A 10,308-nucleotide genomic window follows, 5' to 3' on the forward strand; every position below is an offset into this window, starting at 1 on the left:
TCCGTCACTGAAGCAAGCAAGCCTCATGTTAGTTTCAAGCTGCCTGGCTGCCGGCTGCCATGTTGGCTGGCAGTTAATTTGCATATCCCCCTGATTAGCCAGTGGAAAGGGTAGCGGTCGTATGCCAATTACCATGTTCCTCTTTTATTAGATAGGATACTTAAGTTTTCTTCTGTAGAAGGCCAACTTGGCTCTGTTTTATATGTTTCATGCCTCTAACTTAACTTTAATTTTTCTTTCAGTTTTTGAAATATAGTTGACTCTTGAACAACAAGGGGGTTAGGGTTGTGACCCCCTGCACAGTTGAAAATCTGTGTATGACTTTGACTCCTCTAAAACTTCAGGTGGGAGGAAAAATCTGGTGTCTTTTACTCCATCTTGGCTGGAACGTGAAGTTAATTAACATTTCTAATTGATGTAATTTAATGAAAATCTACTTGCACAATAAAACTGGTCAAAAGTTAAAGTCTTTACTTAAATAGTATCTTTCATTTTACCCCCAGAATGGCACCTCTCATTAATTTTAGAGCAAGTTTGTTTTTGAATAAAAATGATTGGCAATGAGCCTATTTACATTAATCCTGAAATTAATGATGTTTAAAGTGGTTGTAGATTTTACTCTTCCATTATTTTTGTCACATTTATTATTTGACACTCTTAAGCAAATTTATTTCAAACGTCTGGTTTAGAGGAAGGATTTTGGAAATCTAGTCAACATAATTTAAACTAACCATTGGGAGAGTCTGGGTGGGTGACAAAGAATAGTTTAATTCTAAACTTGTTATTTATAACAAGATGCATATGTTCTTTCTGGCAGTCCTACAGGGAAGCCAAGGCATCCACGTCAGCCGTGTGGTTTGCCAGCACACATCATTTACCGATCAGCTTACGTGAATTATCCTTGAGTGTGTGAGGCTCTGTGGCCTCTCTCATTGTCTTGCTAGTGGAAAACATGAATATTCTTGCTGAACACCGAAGCTGACTCTGGTGGGCTAACGCACATGAATTCTGTTGACTCACATTGCAGGTGGATAACCAGCTTCTTGGAGTGAGGTTAAGTTTGTACCTTCATTCTATAATATGAATAGAAAGAGATCTTAATTCAAGGCAGTAGCAGCAGACATTTCCACTTGAATCCTAGTGGGCAGACTGTTGTGCACTTTGTCGTGAAGAGTATTTTATTGTCGGATAATCCAGATAATAGGGCCTATACTTATCCATAGCCTAACTTTAAGTTTCTTACCTCATATATGTCTTACTTATCTTTAAAAAATGTGCTCGTAAATGGGAATAAGCATTTCAATATTTGATGAGGAGGGTTAACATTTGATAATTGATTTTTTTAACAGTTAGTAGTATTTTAAATTTTGCTGCCTTAAAAATTAAGACTCTTTTATACCTTTCTCCAGAAGTAGAGATTTTGAAGTATCACACATTTGTATAGTAAGTGTTTTTAAGTTAAAACTTAAGTATTGTTACTTTTTCTTAAGTGTTGGTACTTTTAATAAAAAGGTACATTTTTTAGTTTAACGACTGCCATGACGTTTAGAGAAGTGATTGCCGAGGTCTCTTGCTGTCCAGTCTCACAGAAGATTTTCAGAGTTGAAGAGCTCTGTGTGATCCTAGTCAGCGTTAGTTAGATTTTTAAAATATGAAACTAAATTGGGACAACGGTGTCTCGGCCGAGTATTTGCACAGTGCTTGGTGCACTGTGGCAGCAGGCCCCTGGAGTTCTGTCTGTGGGCAGCCTGAGCTGTCCTGGGACTGAAGTGTCCGGTGAGGGTGTTGCTCTTTGCCAGTATTTCATCTCAGGTCTTGACCCTGACTCTCAAGGTACCAAGTTGAGTCCACTGAGAAGTTCTATTGAGAGCACTTCTCAGAACATTGTTTCCATATGTATGCTCCATTCTCACTCCGGGGGCATCTTGCCAACTCCATTCACACGTGGCAGTGAGGTCCCAACGTGGTACATGCGTCACATTTGGGGAGTGGCTGATCACTGTTAGCTCACACCAGTTGTTTCAAACGTGGAGTCTGGGCCCCAGGAATTCACAAAGGAAGACTTGGCTGCGTGAACCAAGCAGTAGAACTTGCGTTTGCCTTTATTGTTGGGCTCTTAGCTAAGCCTTTGTTTTGTCTGTGTGTCATGTGTACGCCGGTGGATAGCATCATTTATAAATAATTGCACACACGTGTGTTGGGTATGTGTGCTCTCATTTTGTTTTGCTAACGGTGCTGTCTGATCAAGAAGGTTCAGACTAGATAAGGCTCTGAGGAGTGTCCAGTAAGGATTCTGTCCTGTGACCTTCCGGCTCCCCCATCAGTGAGTGTCATGATATGGAAGATTTGTGCATTTATGTGCTTTCTTATGAAAAGAGCCATGGTTTCCACTAGATTCTCAAAGACATCTTTGGCCCTGAAGGTCAAATATCTCTGGGCTGAAACCAATGAAGCTTGTTTGGAAGGACTCAGTCTTGTTTACAGATACCTTCTTAGGCTAAATTAAAGGGTATTCTATTTGAAAAATAAAATATATAATTAGACACGTATTCCTTTTAACAAGTAAAGTTTCACCAAGACTTCCGAGGAGCTCCAGCCACGGCCATTGCCATGGTCTTGCAGTGTGGGGCCGTGCAGCATCCCTGGCTGGACTCTGGGTCCCTGTTGCCTTTAGAAAGATTTTGTTGTTTGTATGTTTTCATTAATCTTCTAGCTCCTTAAAACATTATAGTAGATTATTGTCTCTCAAAGTCAAAGTCATTGGCGCTGGGTAGATGTGACTACAAAAGAGCTACTTTTGGAAACATCCTGTTTTCCTGCCTGTTTGGTATGAAGAGTTTTCTGCTGTCTCTATGGTTTGTTTTTGTAGAGTGCCCTGGGCGGGTGATGGGATTGCATGGGGGTGGGGATGAGAGTTAAGTCTGAAAGCTGGCTGACAAGGTGAAATGGAGGTTAGTCGAAGTCATTCTTGAAACCCTTAGAGCACTCATAAAATACAGGGTTGTGTTTTTAAAAAAATATATTTTATTGATTTTTTTACAGAAAGGAAGGGAGAGGGATAGAGAGTTAGAAGCATCGATGAGAGAGAAACATTGACCAGCTCCCTCCTGCACACTTCCTACTGGGGATGTGCCTGCAACCAAGGTACATGTCCTTGACTGGAATCAAACCTGGGACCTTTCAGTTCGCAGGCCGATGCTCTATCCACTGAGCCAAACCGATCAGGGCTAAAATAAAGGTTTTGATTTATAGTCCTTTGTGGTTAAATTTTTATATGACCCTCTGTAGCTCTTTAAGTTCTTCCTTGAGAGATGGCAACAGTATACCAATGGTCAGAAAATCTTACCATTCACACATCCTTTCCAGTAAGTATGGGCCAAGGCACATGCTCATTGAAGAGAAGGACTATTTAAATTATTGCTTTTATAAGCGTGTACAGGTGAGTTAAAGGGATTTCCTTGCAATATGACACAACTACGCTGCATTTCCAGCTGTGCCATTTTATTCGTCAAACCTGTAGCATCTGATTCCCATGAATGATTTTTTCCTGAAAAGGACTCACCTGTGTGTTTATTAATTTACTAGAGGCCCGGTGCACAAGATTCATGCACTCAGGAGGGTCCCTTAGCCCAGCCTGTGCCCTCTCACAGTCCGGGAGCCCGCAGGTGATGTCTGACTGATGGCTTAGGCCGCTCTCCCCCCCACCCCTTCCGGGGAGTGGTCAGACAGACATCCTTAGCAGTGCCTCAGAGGTGTGAGAGGCTCCCGCCACCGCTGCTGCGCTTGCCAGCCATGAGCTTGGCTTCTGGCTCAGCGGTGCTCCCCCTGTGGGAGCACACTGACCACCAGGGGGCAGCTCCTGTGTTGAGCATCTGCCCCCTGGTAGTCAGTGCGCGCCATAGCTACCGGTGGTTCCACTGTTCAATCAATTTGCATATTACCCTTTTATTATATATAGGATTATTATATAGGCTGTAGTAAGTATTGAGTGTATGCAAGGCTTTGCTCTGGCATTGGGACCACGGGAGTCAGAAAGATGAAGCCCCTGCTCTCAGGACTCATCCTGTGGGGAAAGGAGGCAGTAACACAGCCAGAGGAGGCAAAGCTGTTCCAGGTCACGTGTGTGATGCAGAAACAGAGTTTGAGTCGAGGGCGTGGAGAGGCAGGCGCCCTCTCCAAGGACGCGGACAGGCGGGGATGGGGAGGAGTGGGTTGTCAGGTGTCTTTTTCTATCAGACCCCTGTTTCCTGGGTCAGTGTTCACTCTCCCCCACATCAAAAAACGCAGCAGGGCAGTTCTGGTCAGTGTGAGCATGACCTCTATGTGACCTCTGTGTGAGTAGCACGTGGGGGAGCAGGCAGGGCGGTTGGGTCTGGTTCCACAAGGCATAGTCACTGACAGAAATGGGAAAGGCCAAGGAATTGATCTGATTTGCACTTTATTTTGTGATGTCTGTGAACACATCATACCTGATTTTAAGGGCTGTTTGTTTTTAACAGGAATCACTAGATTCGATCTTCTGGGAGACTTCGGAAGGTTTAACTGGCTGGGAAATTTCTATATTGTGTTATCCTACAATTTGCTTTTCGCTGTGGTGACAACACTGTGTCTGGTCAGAAAATTCACCTCTGCGGTCCGGGAAGAGCTCCTCAAGGCCCTAGGTAATCCGCCGGCGCTGCGTGGTTTCTCTCCGCCTACTAATTCGTAACTTCACATGAGAGCTAATTTTCAGTTTTCACTCACTCATTTCTCCGAATGTGTGAGCCCTTAGAGGTCACAGTCCTAACCCTGGTGTGAGTCCTCCCCACCAAGCGCGCCTTCCTCACCTGTCAGGCTCCTCCTGAGGACTTCGGGGCGCCGACAGACACACTTCTCAGGGGGCTGAGCCCCGCCCTGCGCAGTCCGAGCAGGAAGCGGCAGCTCTGTGTCTGTGACGGGTGCTGGGAGGGAGTGGGGAGGGCAGAAGGATATTTTTTGGGAAGAACACCTTCTGTTTCAGTGAAGGATTTTCATGAGCTTTGGGTTTTGCAAGTGTCAGGCAGACCCCCAGTTCTCTTCAGTGAGCTCCACACAGCTCAGGATAAAGCATAGTGTTCTCGCATTCCTAGGAGCGAAGCGTCCTCACCCCGTCTCCATGGCCACAGGACAGTGGGCGCGACTCCTCAGTGGGTGTAAATGTGCCCTCGGAGTGTGTTGGTCCGGCTTACGTCAGCAGTAATCCTAAGCACGTTCCAGCCTTTAGGTGTTGGGAGCCCCAGGTCAATAGAAAGGACCACGCATCAGCCCGCCAGGGTGTGGGCATGAACCTTCATAGCAAAGAGGGAAAGGCAGCAGTTGATGCTGACAGTCCTGACGTGAGCTCACCCCCTGCACTGGCCGCGCTGGGCACTTACACTCCACGCTCCACTGTGTTTCCCGCTCCTGGACAAGGCAGCCTGATGCTGGGCTCACTGAGGCCCTGCACTCAGGTAACGGAGCCTTGTGAGCGACAGCATTGGCTCACCAGGGCTTCCCAGCCCAGGGATTGCAAGGGTGACCTTTGGGCCTGGCCGGCATGCTCAGTGGTGGAACGTGAACCTAGGAACCAGGAGGTCAGGGTTTGATTCCCGTCAGGGCACATGCCTGGGTTGTGGGCTCAATCCCCAGTGTGGGGTGTGCAGGAGGCAGCTGATCAATGATTCTCTCTCATCATTGATGTTTCCATCTCTCTCTGTTCTTCTCTGAAATCACACACACACACATTTTTTAAATAAAGGGTGACCTTGGGGAAGGAGAAAAGATTTCGGATTGTTTGTGTTTGATTGCAAGGGTGACCTTTGGGCCTGGCCGGCATGCTCAGTGGTGGAACGTGAACCTAGGAACCAGGAGGTCAGGGTTTGATTCCCGTCAGGGCACATGCCTGGGTTGTGGGCTCAATCCCCAGTGTGGGGTGTGCAGGAGGCAGCTGATCAATGATTCTCTCTCATCATTGATGTTTCCATCTCTCTCTGTTCTTCTCTGAAATCACACACACACACATTTTTTAAATAAAGGGTGACCTTGGGGAAGGAGAAAAGATTTCGGATTGTTTGTGTTTTACTTTATACTAACCCTGTAAGGAGGTGGCTAATGAAATATTGGCCCAAAAGAGAAAAGTTACGCCTCACTTCAGCCGGCGCACCAGAAAGTGGGTGGGTCCCTGCCCAGGTGTGGGATTCTGGCTGTGGGGTCTGCACAGTGGCTGGGATCAGGCAGTTCTGGCAGGCAGTGTCCAGAGTTAAACCGCTCGCTCAGCTCCCGCGGGCACCTCTGCGATAGGGCGGCTGTACCCGCAGCGGGGCCGCTGTATGCAGGGTCCTGGATGCCCCGTCAGGGCATCTGCACACAGTGGACGCTCAGTTTAGCTATGGATGATGGTGCCCATGGCGGCTTCTGCACAAGACAGACACTGGTTCCTCCAAACCCCAGCCCGGGCAGCACCCATGTTTCAGAAGGAACCCCCCACCCAGGAGGGCTGTGTCCTGTGTTGGGTTCCATGGAAGTGGTGGCTCAGAGGCACAGGTTGCTGTGACTCACATAAATACTTTTTATTCTCTGAAATATTATCTTTGTTCAACTTGTTGCTTTGCCATTTCTTTCTTTTTCTTTTGGGAAATGTTTTCCATTGCCTTTCTTTTTAAATACGTGCTTCATATTTTGCTGTGTCTGTCAATGCATTTTCCTGTGTTCTTCATATGTGTGTATTTTGAAACACAAATGGATGATGCTTGTTTGGGGTTGGGCTCCCTGGGAAGTGCCCTTGGGATAGGAACAGGCTTGCAGGAGGATCAGTGCTGAGGGTGGGTGAGTGGGGCGGGACCTCCAGGGGGCGCTATGTGTGCCACGGGGCTGGCCCGGGCCCGGGTGGAAGAGAGACCCCTTGGAGGTGTCCCCAGCACCGCCACCCCCACCCGCCTGGGGCAGAGCCTCCTCTCACCATTTCCTCCTCCCTGCAGGACTCCATAAGCTGCACTTATCCAGGGCTCCCCGCGAGTCGGACACCGCCAAGCCGTCTGCCAATGGGCACCAGAAAGTCCTGTGAGGCCGCTCCGCTTCAGCGCATATGCGGGAGGACTCGGACATTCCTGGTCCCAGGCGTGGCGGCCCCGCTCACTTTCTAATTGTCCTCTGGGAACCTGCGGGGCGTGGGTTCCAGCCCCACACCCACGTCTGCTCTGTCGGGACGGCCACCAGAAGGCAGCCGGGAAGCTAGGGCTTCCGAGGACTTGCTCCAGCCCAGGACCTGCACATGTGGAGGCTGCTGGCGGCACCTGTTGCTGGGACAGGAGGTGACCGAGGGCGTGGGGCGAGGCCCAGGGCGTGCACAAGGTGCGGGAATGTCTGTGCCTGGGACGTGGGAGCTGGCGTGGCGCCTGACATTTCCCACGTCCTTGATGCAGGAACAAAGCCCAGTGCAGAGTTAGTTACAGATGTGAGTCCAGGGGACACAGGGGACTCTTACCCCCACGCTTGGGCAGCCCTGCGTCACCAAGGTGGGAGGGAGGGGCCAGCCGGTTCCAAGTTCATGGCCAGTCAGTGTCACCTCTCCTGGCACAGCTGCCAGTGTGAGACCCTGGGACCAGCGCCCGCCTTACAGGCTGTGTGACACCATTTTTTAAGCCCTTTTTTCTAAACTCCCTTAACTCCTCATGCTCCTCCGTCCATCCTAAACTAAGCCCTCTGGGTAGAAGCCCCTTTCTTTTGCCGCTGCTTCAGGCTTCGCTACTTTTGCCATTTAAACCTCAGACCCGGAAAAGCAACCAGTTTAGCACCAAACGCACAGCATTTGGTTCTGGCATAAGAAGAGTTTGGCCGACTATCGTGATCTGCTAGCCACTCAGTTGTTAAGCTGTAAATAATTCTCGGGGTCGTGTCGTGGCCCCACGTCCACTGAATAAAGTTGTCCCCCAGGAGACCGAGTTCTGTCGGTCGAGCGTGCAGGATCCGAGGGCCCCCGCACAGCCCCACACCCGGTCTCTACGTGTCTCTACATACACACGTATGTTCACATGTCTGTAAATACGTACATATATTCATATGCACTGTGTGTGTGCAATGAACCATCTATGCAGGCAACAGTAAAATAACTTTTTTCTCAAATTGTTGCATTTAAAGCTTTTTTCGGGGGGGAGCAATTATGAAAACCAGGCTGTGTATATTGGACATCAAAACATTTCCACTTGGAGTCAAAATATTAAGAAAAATGAATGGGTATGTTTGTAAGCTCCACTGACTGCCTGTCTTCCGTGTACACCCTCACTTCCTTCGGAGCCACGTGGAAATGCAGGCCGCTTAAAAGATAGTTGAGGATTGCGAATGGCACTCGGCAAGCCTCGTGCTCGTGCTGGTGACGGCCAGCATGGGACGCGCCCGAGGAGGCGCACGCAGGCGTGCTTTCTCGTTCCTGCACTGCCCGTGTGGGCATCAGCTGCCAGCTGTGGCTTTCGCGGGAACTCTGGGAGTCGCCCTGGGACAGACGGCCACGGGAGCAGACGCGTCTTTCAATAGAGTGGCGCTGCCCAGTCAGCCCAGTTCAGGCACGTCCCGGGAAGAGTTCTGGGCACGAGCGCGACGTCCGACAGCGTCTGGGGCACACAGTCACCTTTTCTGTGTGTGTCAGTCTGTTCACTGACCGCTTCTCTCTGAGGACTGAGCCACCTGGCCGGGCCTCCCGGGGAGGCCTGCTACAGACACCCACACACAGGGCCCTGCCCGGTCGTGGCCTGCACGCAGGGCCAGGGTCTGCAGGCACCTGTCAGTGAGGGCTGGTGAAGGCCAGCAGCCATCGCCAAAGTGGCGCTGCCCCTCGTGACCACAGGCCTCCCCCTTCCCATCTCCCGCGTCTTTTTTGATGGCGTTAGGCCTGGGGGTACAGGTTTCTTGAGGAGTCTCAGCTAACTCCTGTCATTAATTGGTTCTGCATATTTAAATAAAATATTTTAAAATTATAAAATTTACAGATGATAATTTTTGTAATGATTTTCCAACCTATTTCTTAGATTTAATGTTTTCTTAGCTTTATGAACATTCTCTCTAAGCTAGATCTGTTCTAAGTAAACACAAACACATTCACATTAGCGCTCAGTGCACAGTGGTGGTGGGTGGGAGGGAACTTTCCCGTGGTCCTGACTCCCAGGTGCGTTAAAGGTGTGTGCACACCTGGTCTTTGGGGCACCCGCACCTGCCTGACTTTGCTGGACCACAGTGGTCTCCTATGGCCTCGGTCACCCTGAATCTGTCCACAGCACAGGTTGGAAGCCTTGTTGCTTTCTGGTCGTTTACATAGTATTTAATGAATAAAGACAATTCTTACAGTAATTTAAAAAAATATATGGGCGTATATACAGTACCTACTTTTTAAATTTTAAAAAATCTTTTTAAACTTTAAAAAATCTGGTCTGATGTTACTTTAAAAATAATGTTTGGAGGCACTGGTAAATTTGTTTACAGGGCATTGTTTTTTTGTTATGTTTGTTTTTTACAAATTGTTACTCCTGTTTGTATGAGATATTGTCAGTGTGACCATTTAAATGTCTTAGAAATTAAAGTTTTACAAAAATGAGTGCTTATAAGCACTGAAATGTGTTTTTCTAAAAAATCGGAAATACCATGTCTAAAACTTCAGGGTATGTATAGGTACTTCCATTTCCTTGTATAAAGAGGGGTAATTCTGGTGAGACACTGAATGGAGGCAGAAGCCACTATTTTCTCTCTTTATGGTGGAGTTACTGGTAGACCAGTTTCTTGCACTCTGAGATGGAGCCTCGATCGCGGAAATGATGTGTTATCCTAACTGAGTACCTAGATTTGTGTGCTTCCCCTGGTCTCTCCCACAGAAGGCTCGGCCGCAGTGAGTGTGGTCCAGGCAGCGCAGCGAGCGCTCGGGACAGGACGGACGTTAGCCGCTGGTGCAGGCACCGACAGGCAGTGCTTTACGCTTTCTGACCACAGAAGAGACACACTGTGCATGTGAGTCAGCACGCGCAGCCACACGCACACACTTCTGTCCATATAAACAAACATTTAACCCGGAGGGCCTCCTTTCACGTGTGTGATGTAGGCTGGCATTTTCTATTCTATTTTGTTATTTTTTTTAACATAAACCACTAAGTCATTTCCTGACCTGTATTAATGCATGGTAAACTTTAGTTTGAAAAACACCATGTTGAGGGCTGTGAAAATTGTTCATCAGGTGAAATGTGTTATTCCAGATACCTGAGGCAGAAGTCCTAGGCATGCAGAGTCCTTGTTGCCTGCAAAAGTGTAATTAAAATCAGTCGAAATCACTGA

General features: G+C 48.2%; 1 protein-coding gene across 8 annotated transcripts in view; it reads left to right on the forward strand.

The window, feature by feature from the left end:
- LMBR1 (limb development membrane protein 1) overlaps window positions 1-8,975 on the forward strand; it is a 114,786-nt gene extending 105,811 nt beyond the window's left edge. For 7 of the 8 annotated variants that reach the window (XM_015570940.1, XM_015570941.1, XM_015570945.1 and 4 more), the window contains 2 exons: window positions 4,500-4,661; window positions 6,975-8,975. In XM_015570940.1, the coding sequence (XP_015426426.1) occupies window positions 4,500-4,661; window positions 6,975-7,060 (248 nt within the window). In that variant the 3' untranslated portion in view covers window positions 7,061-8,975. The remainder of the gene's footprint in view (window positions 1-4,499; window positions 4,662-6,974) is intronic. The other variant, XM_015570944.1, reaches the window with a different exon arrangement.
- The last annotated feature ends 1,333 nt before the right edge of the window (window positions 8,976-10,308 follow it).

The sequence above is a fragment of the Myotis davidii genome, unplaced genomic scaffold (genome assembly GCF_000327345.1).
Source record: "Myotis davidii unplaced genomic scaffold, ASM32734v1 scaffold747, whole genome shotgun sequence".
NCBI classification, from domain to species: domain Eukaryota; kingdom Metazoa; phylum Chordata; class Mammalia; order Chiroptera; family Vespertilionidae; genus Myotis; species Myotis davidii.